We start from the raw sequence: 24,582 nt of genomic DNA on the forward strand, positions 1-24,582 counted from the left end.
CTAACTGCAAGCCACTGAAACCTAAATGATGGCATTTACACTAGGAGTGCTGCCTTAGCTGATCTCCTTCATCTGTACTTTGTGCTCCAAAGGGAAACAGTTGCTCTTTCCTAGGATTAAAACTTTCTGCCTTTCCTTTTAAAATAAAATTATTCAATCAACAGAAAATGAATCATTTAAAGTAAAAAATCCAAGAAATCATTACTCCTCTGAAAACTCCTCAAACTTGGAAAGAAGCCCTGCAGATTGCTGAAGAGCCAGGAGACCTGGAGCTGCAGACCTGTATGCACTTCTCCACAAAACTGATTATCAGGGAGAGAGCAAAAAAATAAGAACTGGTTTCAAAATCCAACAGTGCAGATACATTTCATGGTCAGGAGGTAATTTCCAGAGCTGAAAATACAGGCTCTGCAATGATGCTGCTTCTGCTATCTCCAAGGCCAGTCCTGGAACAAAATAGCCCAGCACATGCACCAAACCTCTACTTTGTTCTCCAGAGAACATTTGTCTGATATATCAGATCCAAGTAACAACAGATAAAAATTTTTGTAACAAAGACATGACACATTTCTTCACGTTTTAATTTTTATTTTGCATTACATAAGACAGCTCTTTAAATGCAGCAGACACCCACCTCCCTCCCACGTGCCTACATATACAGTCTGTCCACATACCTATGAAAAATATATTATTTAAACATTAGTCAGAAAAAATGCAAATCTGAAGAAACTCCATCTTAAGAGATGAGCAGAAAAAACAAAAGCTGCACCCAACTGCTAGATTTGTCCCACAGTATGTGATAACCTTTGCATCTGAGAAAGGATGTGAGATCCCATCCCTTACCTAGATACTTGAAGTATATGTTATGGGCTGTCACAATATTAAGTCATTCCACATCAGAAGCCTCAAATGCTGTCACTCTCTTGCTGAGCCTCTGCCACAAATACCTTGGAGAATGTCTGCCAAAAGGGTGCCTTTGTGTCCGACATCACCATCTCCCAAATCAGCAAACACAGCTTGATGGGAAACACTTCCTAATGCAGGCTTATAATTTGTTTTGGGTTAAAAGGCATGACAATTATTGGACTTCAGTCATCATTTCTGCCATTCAGCTGACACTCGAAAATGTTACTTGCCCTCCCTTTAAAAACTAGATTGTGAAAAGAAAGCACATCTCAGCAAAGCGTGTGGGTAAGCTTCTGACTACAACCATGACCTCAAAGCTGTAATAAGAAAAATAAAGCAACAAAAGCAAATTATTGATTGCATTTAAGCAGTAGATTCCTCTTTAACTGCTCCAATACATCAGGTAATCCAGGAAAGAGAGATGGATGGCTGGCAATTTACTCCATCTCCTGAGACTATTTGCCTGGAGGAGGCTTCTGTTTTCTGTCCATGTTTGTGCAAGATGGAATATTCCTCCTGTCGTTTTCTTCAACTACTTTTCCAAATAGCTAAATTAAATACAACTTCAGGAGGGGAAAAGGTCATGAAAACTCAGTTCTTGTTCTCTAAAACTGGAATTCTTCCTCCTCCCTTTTTCTCCTAAATTAAATCATAAAGTACAAATATAGTAAGCACAATACCTCTCTCTGTCTTTTGTGGTTTTGCTATCTTTATACTCCTTTTCTATTTGCTAGTCAGAATCTATACACATATGTATCATTATTACATATATTCTATTTAGAACATATATAGAAAGCATATATATAGCCTAATTTAAGAATTCTTGCTCTGCAATTTTCCAAGAATGCTATAGCTTTTCACCATCCATACCTGACACAAATTGTTCACTAAATATATTTTGCTCAACCTCTGCCTTGCTCTTTGCTCATCAAACACACCACACACAGCAGGTTAACGTGCCCATACAGACTGCACATTTCTATTATTAGACCCTCAAGAATTTCGCCTCTGTGCAGCTCAATGACACTCACTTCTATTGCTATAGTTCTCCAGACAGCTGAGACAGAATTAGTGTCAGAGTCCCCTCATCCTCTTCCCCACTGCCATTCCACCCGCTGCTTTTCCACAGTTGTGGTGTCTGTTACCTGCGTCAGATGTTAGTCTGGCTGCTGCTGCCACTGAGGAAATTAGTGACAAAAATTCTGGGGAATCCACTAGGAGGATATGTCAGTGAGCAGGGATCAGTTTTTGAGTTTCTCCAAGGCCAGGTCAGTCTTAGGAAATGGACAAAACTCAGTACAGAAGCTAAGGGTTATACTCCTGGAGACTAGCAACAAGAACCAGCCCAAATTCAAAGATTCTCCATTTCAGATGGTCAGGAACATGTTCACTAATCAGTGAATGACCAAACAGTAGGCACTGATGCAGGTGCTACAGGAGTGATGCTTCATCCAGCTTGGAGGTGTCACCAAGGTTAACGTGGCCCGTGCCCTTCATCAAAATTGCTTCCATAAAGAAAAAAAGATGTGTTACTGTCACAGGAGAAGGGAACAGAAGGCCAAATATGCAGAGCAGACCCACTTTTTAGGGAAGTCTGCTGCCTCCCTGGTGTCCAGGTTAAAAACATGAAGAGAAAGCTTCCTGCCCTGGTACAGCCCTCTGATCCTTATCTGTCACTATTCTTCCAGGCAGGCAGGGATGAAGCTGGAACAAGAAGGCTGAGGGCAATCAACAGAGAGTTCAGGGGCTTGGGACAACTGGTTAAGGGCTGAAGAGCACAAGCTCTTCTGTATCATTCCAGTTGCAGGGAATGAAGAGGGAAGGAACAAGAAGAGCCAGCAGATCAATACCTGGCCCTGAGCCTGGTGGCACTGGCAGGATTTGGGGGTTTTGATCATGGGTTCATTTACACAACAGCAGATCTGCTGGTGAGAGACAGGGAAGCTGTCAGAAGGGGAAAAGGATCTTTGCAAAGAGTGAGCAGAGATCACTGAAGAAGCTTAAAACTAGTTTTGAAGGGGGAAGAAGATAAAACCAAGCACCCTAGAGATAAGACTGAAGGCAGCACGCTGAAGTTTGAGGGATGGTGTGCTAGTGAGGTCCTTCCACCTGCAGATTGTAGAGGTACGGGGATGGAGATCCATGCAGCAGCAGAGACACAAGGGTTATTGAAGTGCGGGAAATCACAGGAGTTGCTGAGAAGAGTCATGCAGGAATTGAGGCTTCTTCCCTGCCAAAGATGGTGGGGAAGATCAGTAGCTCAACTGACGTGCACCTACCCCACTTCACAAGGCATGGGCAGTGAACAGGAGGAGCTGGAAGCCATGGTGCAGCAGGAAATCTCCTTGGAAGGGCCAGGCAAAGAAGGAGAGGCAGTAGGGTAGCCCTGTATGTGGGAATATGGGGTTTTGGAACATGCAGTGCCAGGTTAACAGTTGTGTTGATGAACTTAAAGGTCTTTTCCAACCTAATAGATTCATGTGTTCTACAAATCTAAATGGCTTCTACTTTACAAGAGGATTAAAAATAAGTTTTAAACTTGATTTATTTTCTTTCCTTTAATCAGATACCTAGCCAGGCTCTAATTTATGTTCAATTTGTGCGGAAAGTTGAATTCTACAAAACTGCAATAAACCCAGGAAAGAGCCTTTAGATGAAGGAAGGAAATAAGCTATGGGTAGACTAGAAAAAACAACCCCTATCTAATGTAGCAGACTGATGGCTGAGAGGGGATATGTCTGCTCTTTAAAATACCCTATAGAGCAGCCTTGTTTATGCTACAGGATAATGCTGGACTGTTACAAATGGGATGGACTTAAATATTAGCAGGAAATTACTAGACTGTTCCTTACCACTGGAGGAGAATTGAGGGGGGGAGGGGAAGTGAAGTAACAGTAAAATAAAGCTTGGATTACATTTATGAAAGGATTACATAGTGCTCTCTTGCTAGCAGAAGGCAGCATCGGAAGTGTCCTTGCTCATAAACTCAAATACTGCATTTTCTGTAACCTGAGTAAAAAACTATAATAAAGAAGTTATAGTACTTTGAGGGCCAACTTTTGGTTTGTAAATTATCAATATTCTCAAGTAAGACAACAGGCTGTAGGATTTGACTTATAAAATGTAATGGCAACAAAAATGAAAAAAGTACTCCAAACAGAAAAAAAAACCACCACAAATACTAATGCTCATCAGCAACAAAATGCAGTTATAAATAAGTTTTATTTTCCTGGTTTAGAGAGAATCACTAGGTTATGATACTGTCAAATGGCACACTGAAAGGGTTGAGTTTAGATACAGGATAAAAAGTAAAAGTATATATAGGCTTTGATGAGAGCACATCAAATTGTTAAAAGTACTAGCAGATGGACATGAATAATGAAAAAATCTGAAGGTTTTTTCCTGAACTGAAAAAGGCGTTTTCCTAAAATATCAAAGCATTGGATGTTCCAGGGATTAAGGTTTAATACTGTGAACCTGGACCACATTTTGTGGATGGGAAAAGTTCCATATCAGAAATGAAAGGGGGAAAAAAAAGGTTGGCAAGGCTAAGGCAACTTTGCTTGGATTTGAGGGCCTACATAGAGCTGGATGATTCAAAGGAGGCCTGAAAGGAATCTAGAAGGGAATTCAGAGGAAGCATAGGTCTAAGGTCTCTATACCAGGCTTCTGATGACTGAAAAATAAAGAGGCATTTGAACATTTCTTAAGGAAAAAAAAGGGGATGCAGGCCCTAATACAGAAGAAATATCATCAAATGTGGAGATGAAACTCAGTTACTAAATGCTGATATGCACTCTGGCCAGCTGAAAACATGTCTGGAATGCCAGTCTGGATGGAGTACACAGCAATATCCATAACGGACTAGGCAGGCATTATAACTGAAATGGAGTAAGCAGTCAAGCTGGGGACTCCAAAATTATATCTGAAAAATAACAGTCATATTACTGAGCTGAAATAATTGCATCTAAACCAGACCATCTAAATCAACACGCATAGAAAATTTTATGGCAGTATGAGAAACTTAGAGGCATGTCTAGGTTAAATTCCAATTTCATGGCAATGGCCAAAAAAGTCCTTTGACTTGTTACTCCAACATGGCAGGGAACATGAATGGGACTGATTCTAAGTAGTTGTCTTCATACTAGGAGGGACAATCAGGCAAGTGACAGAAAGGCAGAGAACAGTCCTCCAGATGAGATGAAGTGAGATGATGGGAAGAACCACATCATAAAATAGCACTGCCCAATTATGTCCCTACTAAAGGCAGTTGATATAAGAGACACCAATTTCTAATTAAAGAGAAATAGGAGGTGCACTTTGAAATACCACCAGAAGCAAAGGCTGACCCAGAAACTGCTCTGTGCCTTTATGTGACTGCCACCTCAAGTGGCTCCTTCTAGAGCACACAGAAGAGATGCTGACCAGGGAAGTTCCATCTACCCTCTGAAGAAACAAGCAGAGTGCAGATTCCACATCCATAAACACCTCCCAAGCACTAAAAAACTGAGGTAGAATTTTCAGTGAAAGACACTCAACCATTAGAAACTTGACTGGGATCCCCAGCTCATTTTTCTTGGGTCAGTTGTTGCTAACATTGTCTTGACATTTAAGTAGAGCACTTCCCTTTGGCAACAACAGAACTATGTGTGCCATATTAAAATATCTTGGATTTGTTTCTTTCTGCTCCTATGGTGAGGACTTGCTAAAAATTCCTGGACTTCAGAACTCCAGCAATAATTCCAAAACAAAATGTTGGAAGTACATTTTTTCAAATGCCTGTAGCAACAAAAATAGCACCTTGAGCATCTCAGGAATCCAGTGCCCAGTTGCATAACTTTCCCAGTTTCTTCTTCCCAACTTTAAGACTCAGTATTGGGGGGGTGGAGAAAGAGCATCAGAATCTTGAAAGAAAGGTATTGTCTATGCCTCAAAAGCCAAAGGGATACCCCACAACAAAAGATTAAGGGATTTACTCTGTGACTGGTATAGGATAAAGCAGTGTGCCTTACATGTTCACGCCGCTCAAAGCACTTCCATTTCAGTTTCTACTTTTCCTCCTCTTCCATGCTCTACTTGATCTTCAGGAAAAAATGTGCACTGCACAGCATGAGCCTAAACATGCTGGGGGGGGGCTTATCACAAGTGAACTGTTGATCCACTTTTACACTGTCCAGCTGCACCACGTCCTGTGGTGAAGGACACACCGTGCCTTGTGCGGCTCCTCCACCAACACCAAGCAACATCCATCACTGATGGCTACTCTTCGAAAACCAAACCTGGTGTCTGTTTGGAAGACAGGAGGTGGCAGCTACACACAGAAACTGCATGTACAATCATGCATTTTAACAACTCCTATCTGGAGGGAAATGAGTCAAAACCTAAAGTGTGATTTTGTCCAGGGGCTGTTTCTGTGATGAAGATGCTACCACATCACAATCCCAGCAAAATCGCCATTCTGAGACAGAACTGGTTCAAAGGCAACGTTGATCCTTGAAGATTCTAATCACTGACTTCAGCTGTTTATCACTTTCACATCCCACAGAGCTGTAAGGAATAGAAAGCAGAACTGCAGCTTCTCTTGTCAGCTAAGCCCCCCTCCTATTCTGCATTTTAATGAAGAACTTAATCTAAAATAATTATTTGCAGATTGTTCACTCAACTCCAACTGTTAATTTAAAAGAAGCAAGCACATAAAACCCTCCAGGAGTCCTAAAACACAATCTCAATACGCACAGAGTTATTATTTTTAGACACCTATAAAAATTGGTCCACAATAATATGACACAAAAGCTTATTGCCATTTCACATTTCTATTATATCCATCACCTAACTTTGAAGATTCAGGTCCCCCTATCCTGGATGTGAAAACTGAAAATGCTCTATGTGTGGGTTTGCTCTGAAGCCGAGGGCATGTATGTGAGAACAGCATATGAACTTTCAAAACTGTACAAGACAGAAAATCTCTAATTTTTTCTCAGATACCAGAAGAATAATAGACAGTATTAACAGTGATATTTTCCTCATTTTTAGAGAAGTGAGCTCTTGTGCTTCAGAAGCAAAGTTACTGGAAACAGAAAGGTTATCTGGGTTTCTACCAAAATACCATCCAGGTAGTCTGAAAAGGGATTACATGTTTTAAATCACTACCTTGGTAGCTGGTTTTTAATATAGCTCCAGTTCTGTTTGGAAAGGTTTTTTCCTGGCTCCCCTTTTCCATCTACAGCTTTTTCTGCCTCCTCATGAATTTTGTGTGTTTGTGGGGGGAGGTATAGGGGGCAAACAAAGAGTATCTCCAAGGATGAAGGCTCCATAACCTCTCCATGTAACCCATTCCAGTGCTCAGATTAAACAAGTTCCTTCCTATTTTCAAACAGGAATTCCTGTATTTTAGTTTGTACCCATTGGCTCTTGTCCAGTGGCACCCCTGAAAAGAGTCTGGCTCCATCTCCTTCATTCTCACATCAGGTGTTTATACACATTCATAAGATCCTCTTGAGCCTTCTCTTTTCAAGGCTGAATAGTCCCAGCTCTCTCAGCCTCTCCTCATATGACAGATGCTGCAGTCCCTCAGTCACTTTTGTGGTCCTTTTTTGGACACACTCCAGTATTTCTGTGTCTCTTGTTCTGCAGAGCACAGACCTGGACCCAACACTTCAGATGTGTCTCACTGGTGCTGAGCTGCATCAAAGCTCAGGTTACCTCCCTTAACCTGTTGGCAATGTCCCCTGCAGTCCAGGATGAAGCTGTTGGCTTTCTTTGCCATAAGGACACACTCCTGGCTCACATTCAGCTTGATGTCCACCAGGACCCCCAAGATCCTTTTGTGCCAAGCTGTTCCCCAGCCAGTCAGTTCCTTGTCTGTACTGGTGCCTGCAGTTATTTCTCCTGAGGTGTGGGAGGACTTTATCCCCTGGTGTTGAACTTAGTAAGATTCCTGTTGGCCCCCTTCTCTGGCCTGTCCCTCTGGCAGCACCACCACCTGCTGTAGCAGCCACTCCCCCCAGTTCTGTATCATCTACAAATTTCCTAAGGGTGCAGTCTGTCCATCATCCAGGTTATTAACAAAGGTACCTTTCTCATGCTAAATGTTGAGGGTTTTTTAACTTTTTTGCAGTTCAATAATTGATGCCTTTATCTCTCCTCTAAGGACTTGTCCATTCGTCGTAACAAGTAGCTTTTCTAGTCCTGCATAAAGACCAGCAACTTAATAATTATGAACTCCAGATTCAAGACCTTATAATCTCCAGACTTCCTTTATGGACTGTAAGAATTCATACTGCTCTTGTAACATTCAAGGTTATTCAGGAATTGAAAATACAGCAATGCAGAGCCATTACACAATGAACCTTTGATCTCTAAAATCCAACCCGACATGAAATTTTCTTTTTTATGACTTGACTTTAAGATTTACTCCAGCTCTAGCTTATTCAAAAATCTCAGGAGGCTGCTCCAATAACTCATTTTGAAATTTTGAACACTGATCCATCAGATGTAGAACAAAATTATAGCTTACTATTGAAGTCAAGAAAAAGAACATCTGCTGTTGAGAGTAGAGCTGATCAGCTGTGAGCTTTTCCTCTGGGAAACTCATAAAATGAGCTACTAGAGAATTCAGCATGTGTTCTTGTAAGGAAGGAACAATAGGAAATACTTTCACTTATTTATTCTTTAAAACTATCCCAGAGAGCAGCAGTTACAGCATACATATCTTCCCCAGTATGGACACTAAACACAGGGGGGGAAAAAAGCCAAAACAAAATAGTATTAATAAAAATGCTTTTAAAATGAAGTTTCCATTAGAGAGTGAAATCAGCCAGTTCATTTTGTCCTCATTAACAAAGACATCTTCCAACAACAATGGCATTGTGGAAACTCTGTAAGGAAGGTTAGGACAGTCCACATCCCCCAGTGATGCTCCTATTACATACCAGTGGAAGCACACTGGCTGAAGACTAGGAATAAGCCCTCTCAGTAAAAAATTAGGCCCATTAATCACATTCATACCATAATTGGGTTCATCTCTGAATAGAGGAAGCAAAATTTTGCAATAATTGTGTTAAAAAATGTGCTTGGGAAGATGACAAATACCTGGAATGCACATATGCGGTAAGTGAAATTTAAGGTGTTACTGGAAATTAACAGAACACCTTGTGGCATGACTCTCAGCTTTACATAGTTGTCAAGAGCAAAAACGTAGTCTTCTATCATCACAAAAGCCCCAGTGCTACATAATTTTAGTGTGGCCTGGGTTTTTTCATTACAAAGGATCTGACTGTATCAGGCATTATTATGTTGGCCACCACTTCCTTCCTAAGACCCTGTTTCCAGTTGCTTAAAACTTTTTCAAAACTGTGAACTTTTGCACTGACATTTCCCCTTGCAACATTTAGCCTGTATTTGGAAAATTTTATCCAGCATAACCATTTCCAGGAGACTAAGGGACACTGTTTTACTCATTTTTAACTACTCACCTCTTTTGAGGTGCACCACTCTGGTCTCAGAACATTCTCAGTGTGGCTTTTGTTTCAGAGACTGGCAGACGGATACCCGTATGTTGGCAATTCAGAGGATCTGCAGTCTGAAAACCTGCAGAGAATTCTAGTTTGTGCTAAAGCAGAGGACTTGAATTTCAGGGGATTAAACTCTCTGAAAGTCTGTAAGTTTATGGGTCTTAAGGTATCCAGCAACTTTAACTGTCAGATGCCAATAAATTTCAAATCCCCTTAAATCGAACAAACAAATATAACTGATGCTCTAAGCATTTTTCCTACGTTTGCAACTAGAAAACAAAAAAACAAAAAACCCAAAGCAAACAAACAAAACCCCCCATAAACTCAAATCAAACCTCAAAACAGCAGAAAAACCCCAACCCCCCAAAAAAGCACATAGACAAAATCTCTTAACCTGAAGACCCTAAGACTCTAAATTTATAAATAAGCTATTGAGAAATATAAGCTCTAGTCAGAAAATCACACCATATAAAAACCAGGGTTCTGAAAACAAACAAATAAGTTAACAAAATTATGAAAACTGCTGAAAATTAAATTATGAAAACTGCCAGAAAGATACTCTTGTGATGAGAGAAAAATGCAGGGAGATTAAGGGGTGTTTCAGGAGTCTGATCACCCCAGATGGAAAAAAATCTTCATCTGCTCCAGATGATGACAGTTCACAATCCCATCACCTCAATGCAATTTCCATAGTCAATCTATATCTGCACCACACCACTGGACATGTACTCCCCAGCCTAAGGCAAAGCTTGGCAAAAAAAAAAAAAAAAAAAAAAAAAGGAAAAAAAGGAGACAACTTATCAGCTTCTGCCACTATCTCTGCTTTTCAAAAGACAAACAGCATCGAGCCCAACTTCTCATACTCTTGCCATGCTGCTTCTTCAAGGAGACATTTCACCAAGATATGATTTCCCACTCCTGTTTGCATTTCAGTGCTGATTCCTTTTCCAAACTGCAGCACGGCTATGATCCTACAAACTGCAACCTTCCTTAACTGGAACTTGGTCACTGAATAAAGAAAAATGCAATTTGAGTATTGTCAGCGAGCTTCTCTGTCACATAACTGGACTGCCTGACTAGCAGCAGGACTTGCACTACAAACCTGGAAGGAATAAGGGTGGAGAAGGGTTTTGAAGAAGAATGGAAACATTTCTGGAAATTTGTGTTGAGCTCCTGCTTAGTTATGAAGAATAGTGACATGACAGAGTGAAAGTCATTACTGAGCTTCCAACCCACGCCTGTCCCCCTGCCACTCCTTTTGGGATAGAGAATTTGAGAGCATTTGAGAGCAAAGAGATTCACAGGGTGGCTGACACCATTTAAAAGGTTTTTCTCCATCCTACGAGCAATGGATGTGGAAGGTTTCAGGAGGTTTGCCCACATCATCTGTGTCACAACTGCCAGTATGACAGATCCTGTCCTACCTCAGAGCAGCAGGGTAGAAAGCCTGCAGGACAAAAAGAAATGGTCCCACAGTCCCAGATAGTACCTGAGGCTCAACTCCTCATTCTAAGTGAAGCAAGCACAAATCTGAGGCAGATTATTTCTTTGAGATAGCTTTCTGCTCTGCATCACTCATTTGCTGCATTAGAAAGCAAGGAAGTATTTCACAGATCATTTCTTAATCTCAGACTCTGCTTCCTGCACCTTTCCTGCTGTGCAAAAGCAACTCTCCTCCCCCAGCCCCAGCTCGATATTCCAACCAACCCACAACCCTCCTATGAGGCTTCTTTCTCATAACATCCCAAACCCTGGAAATCTCTGCTCTGCCACTAAAGCTTTGAAAGCTTGTCTGCTGAATGAAAGGATAATGTAAGGTTTTATTAACAATGAATAACTGTGAAAACCCACAAAAAACATTCTTAACAAGAAACTTTTTTTTAATTTAAATTGTTTTCAGGTAAAGTATAAGGGATTTGGTTAGAAACAAGGATCACTGTAGTGACGTGTCCCAGCAGGACTCGGCTTTATACATGAACACCCAATGAATATGGTGGCTGCATGATGTAATGTTATATGAAACTCAGAAAATCCCTTGGTTTATCATTTCACTGCTATGACTCAATCAGGATCAGTTTATTTGCTGCTTAGCTCCCTGCATGGGCTGTAGACCATGGAAGTTTGTCCCATCTACCACATCCAGTGGTAAGGAACAGGATATTGCACTGTACATGCAAACTGCTTTAGGCACAGCTGTGCTGTAAATCACTGGCAGGTGAGGGAAGCATCACTTCATGGGCTTTACACTAAGCCATCACAATCTAAACTGGTGACTTAATGGTACAGGAAGCATTACCACTGCTTACACTGCTGTAAGCATGCATTCCTACCTACAAAAATATTACTGCTTTTATTTAACTGCAGAGAACATTCCTTTCAGCTATCTACAGCTGTGTATATATAAAACCCTACAGCAACTATTGGTTATGTTCTTCTTACATAGTTTTGGAAATCTAGTTTGCGTTTTTAAATTCACAGTCATCAACAAAACAATTAGAAGTTTCCATCATGGGGTAATGTGAGAAGATTCTTCCTGTCTTAGGACCAGTATCAAAACCAACTTATGCTCAAAGGCTACAGCTCATGAAATTTACAGGTAATTTCAGGTAGATGGAAATACTCAACAGCATTGCAGCAAATATTTAGCACCTCTGGCTCATCTGGTTACCACAATATTTTAAATCCATATCCATTCGGTGAAAGCATTCTCAGTTGCAGCTCTCAGGAATAAAAAATTAGGATGAGTCCAAGAAACAAGATCCTCAGGCACATACACCAAATAAAACCAACAGAGAATTTCCCTCCAAACCTGTACTGAAACTTCAGGGAAAGCTTTCAAGCAATCTGAACAGCTGGATGGACAAGAAAGAAAAGCATTCACAAATTCTTTCCTTAGTTATATAAAGGTAATTCCTTCTGAAATTATTGACAAAGCCATTCAAGATTCAGGAACTATTATGATTTGTTGAATAGAGGCCAATATATGGTATTTAATTTATCACTATTTAGCTTAAATTTACCCATGCAAAACACCCACAGGATAAAGATATATCTTCCACATAAAAAAATGAACAGGTAGATCAGACATTTTTCATCAACCAAAACCAAAAAGATCTAATTCCGTGTTCACACTTAAATCTGCTTTCCTCACTCCTTCACACACATAAAATACAAAACAATGAGCAGCAAATTCCTTTGTCATAACAGAGCCTGGAAACCATGGAGACCTCTGTGATGTAGTGTCTGAGAGCATAAACAATGCTCAAAAGATAAAAAATAAAATTATACAACAACCTATCTCCAAAAAAATCCCCAAACCAGCAACCTCCAACTATATTGTCTATAGACATCATAATTGCTCTTGTTTTTTCTCTTACTTACTTCTCAGACTGCTCACCCTTGCCTAAACAGTTCTGGGTGTCATTTGATTTCATGCAGAGTAGGCAAGATGAGGAATAAAAATCACGTAATGACTTAAAAAACCAAAAAGTATGTTCAAATAGAGTATCAGACTTCACTGTGGACTCACAGCTCTTCTTAAAAGTCAGACCTGCCACATTGTTTTACACTAGAAACAAGATCAAGCCAAAGAATTCCAGTTTTAGAGTTTGATTTTTTTCCTTCCTTTAGATTTTTGTTTGGTTTTTGTTTTTATTTTAGGTAGCAATAAAATAAGCCCATTTGGAGAGGTTTTGTCATTTGTTAACAAATATATTTTATCTACTCTGAATAGAGAAGTAACCTACAATGTTACTACTTACCTGTATATATATCTATATAATAAAATGTATATATAAAATGACTGTATAAATATAAAGTCATTTTATCAAAGTCAGCCTAGAACACAGTAAGTGACTGCATTCCTTTAAGGACTAAAGAATGGATTTGCACCAAAAGGCAGTGGTATTATTTCTATACAATAACTTGTGAACAGGATCAGCCTAAAACACTCCAGAAGTTGCCTCTTTGGGGTTGTCATCTTGCACAGTAACTGCATTTTCCTTCAGTCAGTCCTTACAGACTCACACTGTGCTCAGGTTAACTGGATTTACGTGCATCACTTACTGAGTCTCACTCTCCCAAAGTGGCAGATGGGTCAGGGAAATTTCCTTTCCTCTTTTAAAACCCTCCAGAGGGGTTGAGAGAGTGATGGTGGAACTGATACACAGGCCCGTGGAGTCAGGCACACCTCACACCTAGGTGAGCAATACTTATTTTTCCCACATACTGTGTTACAATATGTTGTATGATGCAATGCAACATTAGGGTTAGAGTGATTCAAAGGAAATGCTGGAAAAGTAAGGCTGAAAAACACCTTTTCTTTGAGATAACATCAGTGCTTCTACATCTTCTTAACAGAAACAAGATGACAAATTATTCACGTCCTAACAGAGCATTTATTTATCCTTTTTTGCCAGGAGATTTAAGAATGCTGGACTGATCTGGATCAATTAAATTCCTTTCACTACAGTAAAATTTTATCAGTCAACAGTGCCTTTTTATGTTATTGTGAATAATAATGTGAAAGCATGAGGGGTTTTTTTGACAAGTGATGTGTCTAAGATCTCTAAAAGTTCCAAGTGGTATGATTTATCTTTAAAATCTACAACTCCATAAAATACGGTATGTAATCTGCCCTGCCCTTCTCCCTCTTAATAAAAATATACAGGAGGACCCTTCTCAAAAACTGGGGTGAATTTCTGCTGTCCATCCTTCTTTCTGTCAAATAATTGCCTCTTTCCCGCTGATAAAGACTACCCCTCATAGTCAACTGTTTCATAAATGGAAAACTGAGTTGGAATTATGATTGAGAAGAGAGTGGAGCTCTTAGCTCACCAATATTATTTCCATAATTATTTATTTTATTATCTTTACATCCCAAGCAAGATACTGAAAAATAAAATAAATCGGAGAATCTTGGAGTGCCAGGAGCATGAAGTAGGAAATATACTAATTGTGCTGCCATTCATCACATCGTAGTCGTACTTCTGGTGACAATATTTGCTTTTCCCAGCAGATGTTTACATATGTTCTCTTTACATCTGCTTTACTCTCATCTTGGTTAGTGCACTGGAAATGACACATCAACCAAGACTGCTCTGAAAACACTGAGGTTCTGCCAATGCCTCAGTGATTTTATGCACATATACATATATGTAAGATATGAAATACAAAAAGTCATGCACCGAGGAACTCATCAACAGCAGAGTACAATTTTCCTTAGCCACTCAGTTTAAAATACTCCTAAAACCTTTAGAAAAGTCTCCTTTTTGAGACAGGGGGGCTCTGTTGGTTAAATACACCTGCATTAGTGGGCTGCCATGGCATCTCCATATTCACAAGCACATGCTCTTGCACAATCAGCTTTACCAACGTTTTGCAGCATTAATCTTGGAAACGACAAATAATGATCAGCTGGTTCCCACTGTATGCAGAGAACCCCTACACCCCTTTAAATCACTGTAAGTCTCTTTACAGTGGCACTGAGGGCAGACTAAGACACAACAGATTCCCAGAGCACAGTACCTGGTCAGCAGCGGGAATCGACTCCCACCTACGCTTCAGCAAGTACAGAGATTTCCGGCTCATGATTCCGAATCTGCTCTAGAGGCTTTTCCAGACTTGAGAAAAAGGCTTCTGTCCCAAACCAGTGGCAAGAACCTTATTTCTGACTCCTGTTCTTCATTGTAGATGGCAGAGCTCCCCGATGCACACAAGTTTTTGTAAGCTGCAAGGTTGAGACCAGTTGTACCCCAGCTTCTCCTGTTTCTCTAAAGCATCTGTGTCCTTGCAGTGCCACAACAAAAGGCTGAGGCAGTGAACAGCCCGGCTTTCAGTGACAAGCTACCTCGCAGAAAGAAGCCTGGAGTAGGTAGACAACACCAGACGCACTCAATCTGAAAATAGCTGTTGCTTAGGAACTGGAGGGGTAAAACGCAGCACCTCAGATATATAATTGAGAGCTTTTATAGTTAAAGAGAATTAAAAATGCTGGACTTGTCTTTCTCTCTCCATCATCATTCTTTTACAATGCTGGAGGAACGACTGCTCGATTCCACTGACTCTGGGGCTACGCCTACATCTCCAGCAAGCCAAACAAGTCTTGATGACAGAGCAACAAATTACTCCCACACATCCAAGAGCCCTCGTAAAAATGTGTGCACAAAGTGTGCAGTGAGTCCCACCTGAAAGATCTTGGAAGTACTGTGTTCTAGTAGAATGATTAAAATACAATTTGCATATTTTTTCTGCAGAGCAATAATATTCCAAGGATGAATTCTGCCAGTCACACTTTCTTGTGGCATGTGCCAACATTACAAATGGGTATGAATATTTTCCCCTCACATGATGTGGTTCTACAGACTGCATGTATATATTTGAGAGGGAGAGATTTCTTTAGGTGGGTTAAATATTCTTAAACACGAATTTCTTTAATTTGGAACTCAATTTTAAAGCTTCATGTCTAAATTCTTAATTCTAACATGTATTAATCTTTAAAATTAAGCATGAAATGTAATGAAATTCACTTTGCACTTCCTGCTTCATTTTAAACCCATACAGCAAATTCTCAGCATGAAGCACTTACAGCAGGCAGTGTTGTCTTTAGGGATGAAAAAAGAAAGGAAAAAAAAAAAGAACAAATACGTAGCCAGGAACTCACTGCTCTTTGTAAAGCAACCTATAATTCAATCTAATTAGAGCAGCCTTAATAGTATAATTATTCTAAAAGAAAAGGAATCCTACAACATACATAGACATATATGTGGGCAGTCTCTTAAAAGTGGAGTGCAGTGATGGTCATGGTAGAAGTCATGAGCAAGTTAAATATTGTAAAGACAGCTTTTTACTTGTGCCATTTACATTCTATTGAATTGCAGATGCTTATCACGAGACAAACTCCTGCAAACAGAAATTCCCATAGGCCTCAGAGTATTTCATTTGACATCCATCGCTACCTGTAACTACAGCACTTTGCATTTAACTCCTACGTGCAGAAAAGGAACATGTTTTCCAAGTGGGCCATTAAGAAATATGACATGCACTTGTAGTAGCTTCCCCTCATGTTTCAACACATGCCATAAAAACCTACTCGCTCTTAAAAAAACCCCACTGAATCAGAGCTTTTTTAATGAGTCTTGGTAGAATAACTTTATGAGTTCATATGTGGATTTTAGTTTTACATTATGGTAAACCAGTGATTCCACTTCCCCTTTTTTCTTTCTAGGTTTTAAGGTATTTAAGTATACATAACACATCACTCACCTTAATTTTTCACCAAGATCTTGTTTTTTACAATGGGTGCATTTTTTAAAAGACACAAACAGGCAACAATGCAACTGAATCACAAAAGGATAAAACAGTCTTTTCTATTACATGCAAAAATCAGAACCTCATATATTTCTCCTAACCTTTCAAGGAACTACTTAAATTAGGTTTAATACTATTCCTATCTAGACAATTTTCAGAGTCATGTAAAAGAGAGAATCTAAAGCTACAGTGGAATAACTGAGGCACATTTTCTTCTTTCTATTGAAACTTTTCTTCCTTTTCTTCCTTGGTTTTTGTGTCTGGGCACTAGGATAGCACATCAGAAAGCTTGGGTCATTTTGAGACTTTTCATCAGGAACTGTAGTGAGAGAACAAGGGGGAATGCCTTCAAACTGCCAGAGAGTAGGTTTAGAATAAATGTTAGGAAGAAATTCTTCCCTGTGAGGGTGGTGAGGCCCTGGCACAGGCTGCCCAGGGAAGGTGTGGTTGCCCCATCCCTGGAAGTGTCCAAAGCCAGCTTGAGTGGGGCTCTGAGCAACCTGGTCTAAAGGAAGGTGTCCCTGCCCATGGCAGGGGGTTGGAACAGGATGATCTTTAAGGCCCTTTGCAACCCAAACTGTTGTATGATTCTACAGTTTTCTTTCTCCACTTTATTACAGAACCTTTAACGCTTTTACGGCACATCTGGATTGTCATTTGTACAAAGTATCCATATGAAAAACCCTTCACCTGAAGTAAAAGCAAGCCCAAAATGTGGAGCCCTAATAATGTATTTGTGTATTTTCAGCACTAGATAGGAAAGACTATTTTACCCAAGCAGGAAAATTCCTGAGCATCAATACTGGTAGCAATGTCTCGTTTGCAGCAATTGTAATTCCGCAGATAATTTTAAAATTTATTGTGATACCATTAACAGTACTGGCATAATTTCCTTCCAGTGACAGGTCAAGAGCAAAACAGTGGCTACACATGGCTTTCCTGCACTTCCACACACAGTTCTAACACCTTGGTCAATAATGAAAGGAACCATGGTGAGAGGGCCATCGAAGTTTTACAAGTCTTTCAGGTTTAAAAAAAACCCCAACCAAAATAGACACACGTTATTTGAAATTGCATTCATTTGATGTCCTGATGGAGATGTGAGTAAGAAATGCTTTCTCCATACATCTAACCCATCTTTTTGCTACCCAAAAAAACCTTTCTGTTGGATGACTCGGCTCTGTCTGGACCAACAGTTTGAATTACAGCTCAAAAATTATATTAATGAAAGCCAGCATGGTTTTACCCCTTTTCCCACTGCTCCAACCCTGCAAATATTAAAAAAATTAACAACTTTGCCAATGTCAGATGGAAAACTTGCATGAATGCCTCAAATGTAGCAAAAGCCAAAATCAAACAAAAAATACTGAGCAACTGACCTGTGAGCCTCTGGGTCCTCGTTTGTGATCCCATTCAGAATGCCCCATGAGCTGAAAAACAAAGAAAAGCAGAGGTAAGGGATAAATTGCAGTCATTAGTTTTAATTGAAACATTCAGGCTTTTATATCCATTACACATTTTCTTACAAATAAACAGGTTTGCTTTTATGATTTATTTCACGCAGCTTTTAGCTTCATAATGAAGCCAGATAACATTGTACCTTTACATTCAAAACCCAAACACATCCAGCATCACAACTCTGCTCATGCCAATAAAATTCCCACTGCCACAGATTCGGCTTAAGCCAAATGTTTAATAATGATCTGGCAAAAGGACAGCTGACACATCATCAACAAGGAGATGACCAAAAGCTGGGGACATTTGATTAAACAGCAATGTACATTTTTTTATCAGCCATGAAAATTAGCAACAGCTTTAAATCTGTTTCACCACTGAATTGTGGGGTTTTTTGTACAGCTACTCAGGGATTCCTTCTGGGCATCATTTTTTCCTACACACACAAGAATTGCTTAATGCAAATATAAAAATTTGTGAATTAAAGATAGGAGGGTTAATGTGACATGTAATGACTTACAGTCATGATAATTTTCTTGCTCATTTTTCCCAACATTCTTTCCCAAAGGAAATGCCTTCTCCCAGTTCAGAGGTAGGCAAGGAGATTTACAACCTACACTTATTGCAGAACATGCTTTCAAAACATTCATCCCAGGACAAGAGATTAAAATTACTTTGAAAAATGAGGAAAGCCAAATGCATCTCCTATGATGAGACTTTTTTTCACATTCTCCATCAACTGTTCCTACTTATCCTTTCCTTTTCCAAGGGCCCCTTCTTTTTAAGTTACTACTTACAACTATCTACCTCTGTAGCTGGAGACAAACCACACATGCAGATAGGCACCAAAGATCAGAAGTGCCACATCATTTTTCTACCTGATGCAGCCTTGTGACTGGCCCCCTCATTTTACTGCAATTATTTCCTATTTTCCATATACTGTAGGTGGAAACACTGGCTGTTCTGCATTTCCCTATTTGTTCTCCATTACTGGATGAAGCACAGCTTTGATGTTTATGAAAGCTGGCCTCAGTAAATAACTGGTGTGCAAAAACTACCAAGAGATGCACCTACCGAAGGTTATGTGCTTCAAAGAGCCTCTGCCAGAACCCTCGTACCTGTCCTTCCTCTGTGGCTCCTGCCATTCTGGACCAAAAAAAAACCTCAGTTTTTTTCAGTTTTACTCTTTAGCCCCTGTGCCTTGGGAGGAATTAACTCCTGCTTTCTTAATTTACTTGGCTAAAAGAAAATTAATTTAGCTTGAGTCTGACCACCTGCAATTCCCAGCATGATAAGGGCTGTCTTTACCTACAGGATCCTATCAGTGAAATTAGCACAAAAAGTAAGCCTCACAGTTAAGAAAAAAGGATGAATGTTACAGGCCTGGCTGTGGCCACGGTGGTTCTCCAGGCTTTACAGACACTTGGCAGCACACACCACACCTTCAAACCCAAGTGTAGCATAAGATCCTGCTGCCAGGTTTTTCATGCTCCTACCCTCACTGAATCCAAAGTTCACTAAAAAGTGAAAGGTTGCTTTATTACTGCCACCAAAAATGAGAGATGCAGTCAGAAGTCAGGCTTGGAGTTACTGTTCCCATATGCAGGGATGCTCCCAGTCCAGCCAGTCCCAGGAAACCAGACTGATGTGTGCCAGGGTGGTTACTCATGATCACCACTAATCCTCACACCTAAATCAAGTCCTCTTAAACATTCATTCACCTCCAGGCATAGTTTGCTCATCCTGATCCCTATTCTTGCCTGGTGCTCCACATCTCCACAGAGAGTTTTCAGCCCCACAGCCTGCTCCTGCTCCTGCTCCTGCTCCTGCTCCTGCTCCTGCTCCTGCTCCTGCTCCTGCTCCTGCTCCACCACTCCTCCACCTCCACAGCCTGCGGGTACCTTTTGTTTCCCCATCGCTAATCCTGCCCCTTCACCAGGTGTGGGCAATCCTGGGGTGCTCCACAGACTGGATGTTGCAGCAGCAGCTAATGCTACAGTGAAAAGTCAGTCCAAAGGCTGTAACAACTCATCCTTGCTCCGTTTCCCAGTGTCTTAACTACCAACATCACTTACAGAAGAGAAGCCAAAGTCACCAGTGAAGCAGTCACAAATTCTATGGAACCAACAGAGTGACCCCTTGCTTATTCTGTCACCATTTTATGAGCAAACTCCTCGTAGCAAATTACACCCTTGTCCAATTTAATTTCTCGGCAAAAGTGCATTGGTGGAATCAGCATGTTTGTATTTTTGCTGATAGATCCGTTGTTCAGTGTAAAACAATGCCCACACTACTGTTCTGTCTCACTGTGCCAGGATGTTCTGCTGAGTGACATGGATTGTGGCTGTCACCCAGTAAAATAGTGAGGTTGCTTTCAAGCATTACTGTCAAATCCATGACCTATGAAGCCAACCTTTTCCTCCCATTTTTATAAAATCTTACTGGCTTTAAAATGTATTTCTCCCTCATAATCTAAAAAACTGTGCTGATCTCATGCTACAACGTTCTTGGCATATGGTGGTCCCTAGTAACAAAGGAGTGAAGGAATGAAAAATTAAATTAAAAGGATACCACATAAAAAGGCCTCAAGCTTTAAGACAGAAAGAGAAAAACCCCAGAGGTTATAACAAAATCTCTGCTGGGCCAGCATTCTACAGAGGGATGATCGCTTCAGTGTGACACCCTTTAGCTCAACAAGCCACACTCTGCTCAATTACTTCTGAACCTGATTTTCTTTCCATGGACAAACAGTAAGTGCTGGAGCATGATACCCAGAAAAGGAGGAAAGAAAGTATTCCTGAATTATTGGGCTAGGTGGAAATCACGATTTCCACAAGCTGAATAGAAATTAAAAGATGAAAAAACAGAATTAAAAGCAAAGACAAAACCCAAAACCAAACAAAACCCCACAAAAACAAACAAACAAACAAAACCCCAAACCAAACAACAAACCAACTACACTCAGAAAAAACAGAGCATGTGCATAAATCCACTTGAGTGAGTCAACCTTCTAAAATCATGGAAAAATAAAATAATATACTGTTTAATTGGTGCATGCATGCAAATAGAGATACTGACATAAAAATGCATTTGGAAGTAGGGGGATTTATGTTTATCACTAACAGATGGGTTTGCTCCAGATCCCACCACCTCCTCTGAAAGTTCTCTGCAATCAGTTTGGTCCAGAGTGATGATAAAGAGCCTCAGAGCATCAAATTTATTATTCTTACTGACCAGGCAACTAGGGCTAAGTGTATTAAGGCTAAGCAGCAGAAAAGGAGGGATAAAACTGAAATCAAACTCCCACACAGCTTATATGCATGCAGTCTCTCTTGGAAGAAAAGGAGCTACTTTACATTTCATCTGAAACTGCTGGAAAACCATCTCTGACAGTTTTAATAGTTACAGATGAAAGCAGCTTTTAGCAACAAGAACAACTCTTGCATGTTCAGGAATGCACAAACACATGGGCTTCACTAAAACCAAGTGGTTCATTCTACCCTAATAACTTAGACTTACAAGTCTCCAGGGAAAATGCTCCCCCATTCCATCTGAGGATGAGGACTGTCAGTGGAAGATGAGGCAGGAATAGAAAAGACCCCAATACCAAAACCCCAGTCACAGACAGAAAAAGAGAAGTGAAAGGGGTCATGTCCTTTTGAAGATGTAAGGTGGTGGCTTATGCTCTAAATTCCAGGTTTTTGCTATAAACACCATGAAGTTTCTAGGCCTGTGGTTTTAAAACTTATGTTCACTAATGCAACAATACCTTCAAAGGAGTAAGGAATGGTATAAAGGACTGCCTACATTAGATATCTGAGATACCCATGTTAAAGTAGAACAAAGCTGTTTAAAAATTAGCATCTTCAGCCCTCGCCTCTCTAAATGCAGTTCTTCTCCTATATGGTTATTTAATTAAAGCCCCAGCAAACGGTTACATAAGGATTTCAACTTTCATTAACATTCATAAACCATAATTCTAAGCCTCCTTAGTATTAGAGAACTGCAGGCAAGTGTGACCCACACATTTTGTAGGAGATCTAAATAAATAAAAAGACAGAGAGTAAAGAATGACAATTTAAACCTTTCCAGCTGTTTATAAGTCCTGGTTTTCCCATATATAATCTTTTCTGTCCCGGGGTTTTAATTTTGGCACCCTTGAAAGAGCAATACTGCTAACTATGCAATGGCTGGAAAGAAAAAAATACGAGATAAAAAAACCTCCAACAAAACCAACCAAAAAAACCCAATCCCAAAAAATTACTCAGAGAAATAGAAAACACATAATCTTATTATAAGGACCTCCCCAACTGGGCACAAGTCAGGAACAAAACCCAATATTTAAAATACAAGCAGCCCCATGTATACTCTTTGAAAGGGGAGGGAGTCCTCAGCAGCAGAATGCAACAGCATTTTGAAACATATGGGCTCATTAAAGCAAATACGACACTCAGCACAGTTTCATTAGAGGGAATGAGCAGATCTTTTCCCTGTAAGTACTTAAGAGGACCAATGAAATAGTTATATTTAGTGTTTAATAAAAGCCTTTAAATCAATTCAAAGTCTATTCTAATTCTATTCAGATTACAGTCTATTATGCGGCAATTTTTTTTGACACATATTTACAAATATGCAACACTTTTACTGTTATAAAAACAATTAGATGGTGATGACAAAAGTGAGCTAAATCAGCCAGTAGTCACCAAAGACAATAAATGGGATTCAAAAAGGCTGCAACAGGATCACATAGCCCAAATGCACATGAGGACCTTGCCCCAGCTCACTGGCTCCTTCCCTTGGATTTCAAGAATTCAGAGTGTGGCTGGATACCTCATTTCCATTATAGTGAACATAAAAGTGTCCTGCTTTCTCTAGTGAAAGGTGAACACAAGGCAAAGCACAGGAATGTGAGAGAAAGTGCTCCTCTGCCCCATCTGTGATTGAGAGCCAAACATTTGCATCCAAAATTCCCTGTGGAACTGGCTGTGATACATGAATAGGGTGGCCTGAGCTCTCCCAAACAGCTGAGAACCTGCAAAAATACCTTTTTGCCACTCCTGCAAGAATTTTGAGCATTTAGAAGTGGTAAAAATGAATTACCACTGAGATTAGGAGAAGTTTTGGCTGGGTGGTAGCCAGCAGCTTTAAGAGTTGTTTACATGTGGGAATCAGCACCCAGAAGAGCAAGATAGAAGTATCCCATCAGGCTGGCACCTGGTTTCAACCTTCACCAAAATAGCAGAGCTTCTGTTTAAACATGAGCATAACATCTTCCCTCTTTGGAAGAGATTTAGTTGAATGGGCATGTTGAGGATGTGAAACAGTGTCTCACTGTTGACTTCTTTGACACTGCCTCCTTACAGCTTGTGCTGAATGGGGCACAGTATGATCCATATTTTCTGACTGAATGGGTATTAGCCATGCTCCAGTCAGGATCATATTTCCACTGGTAATAGAAACTGTTTGTTACCAGCATGTAGGCACAAAATGTTCCCGATAAGTTCCTTTTTTGGTAACAAAAAAACACAAAAAAACCCAAAAAACAAACAAAAAAAAAGCACAAATTATTTCCTTGATTACATATTAGAGGAAACATTTATTTTTACAAACATGCAGGAGTCAGGTCACACAGAAACTAACAGGGTGTTTTTGCACATACTATTTTGAGTAGGATTCCTTCTATCCGATAGACTGTTCCCTGAATTTTCATGGTAATCAAGATAAATGAGATGATTTACTGACTTGATTGATTTAGGAGGGCAATTTTGGTGTGGACACCATCAGCAAGAGTAGCTAAGCAGTCTGGAGCTGCTGAGATTCACCACTGCCAGATCCTGATAATGTAACAGGGGAGCAACTGCATGGCTGCTCTGACTACTTTCCCCACCAAATGGCAGAACTGCACCTTGCCCTGAGGGCATCCAAAGTGTCAGAGATGCTTTCCCTGCTGGGTGCTGAGAGTGATCACACACAGGTATGTGTAGGCTATGACACACAGACAGCAAAGGGCTCCAGTATTTGGAAAAACAATCCCTTTTCCATAACTCCTGGCCAGCTCCCAGGGTCAGCACAAAGCACAAGATGTCAGAGCTGTGATGTTCAGCCAGATGTGTGAGCTGCATGCTCCTGTCATCACAGCCACTGTGGAGAGGAAACTCTCCACCCAAATGCTCCCAACGTTTTGTAGCCCTGCAAATCACCAAGGTCAACCTCAGTTCCAAGACTGGTTCAAAAAACCCAAACAAAACCCCCTAACAAAATAATTCACCACAACAAACCAACCAAATTAATAAATTGGGGGTGAGCATTTAAGAGCCATTCATCTGCTTCCTTGTCAAAGACATTGTTTCAAAGGTTTCTGGGCTGCTGGACAACAGTTGGAAACAGAGATAAGCTTTTT

At 40.2% G+C, this 24,582-nt stretch overlaps 1 protein-coding gene across 8 annotated transcripts in view; it reads right to left on the reverse strand.

The window, feature by feature from the left end:
* PDE3A (phosphodiesterase 3A) overlaps positions 1-24,582 on the reverse strand; it is a 225,945-nt gene that overhangs the window by 66,549 nt on the left and 134,814 nt on the right. For 4 of the 8 annotated variants that reach the window (XM_069003524.1, XM_069003525.1, XM_069003523.1 and 1 more), the window contains exon 2: positions 18,107-18,157. In XM_069003524.1, coding sequence (XP_068859625.1) covers positions 18,107-18,157 — 51 coding nt within the window. Of the gene's footprint in view, positions 1-18,106; positions 18,158-18,702; positions 18,801-18,856; positions 18,897-19,256; positions 19,329-19,903; positions 20,028-24,582 lie in introns of those variants that run through there. The other 4 variants (XM_069003527.1, XM_069003529.1, XM_069003528.1 and 1 more) reach the window with 4 other exon arrangements.

Source organism: Aphelocoma coerulescens, chromosome 1A (assembly GCF_041296385.1).
Source record: "Aphelocoma coerulescens isolate FSJ_1873_10779 chromosome 1A, UR_Acoe_1.0, whole genome shotgun sequence".
NCBI lineage: Eukaryota > Metazoa > Chordata > Aves > Passeriformes > Corvidae > Aphelocoma > Aphelocoma coerulescens.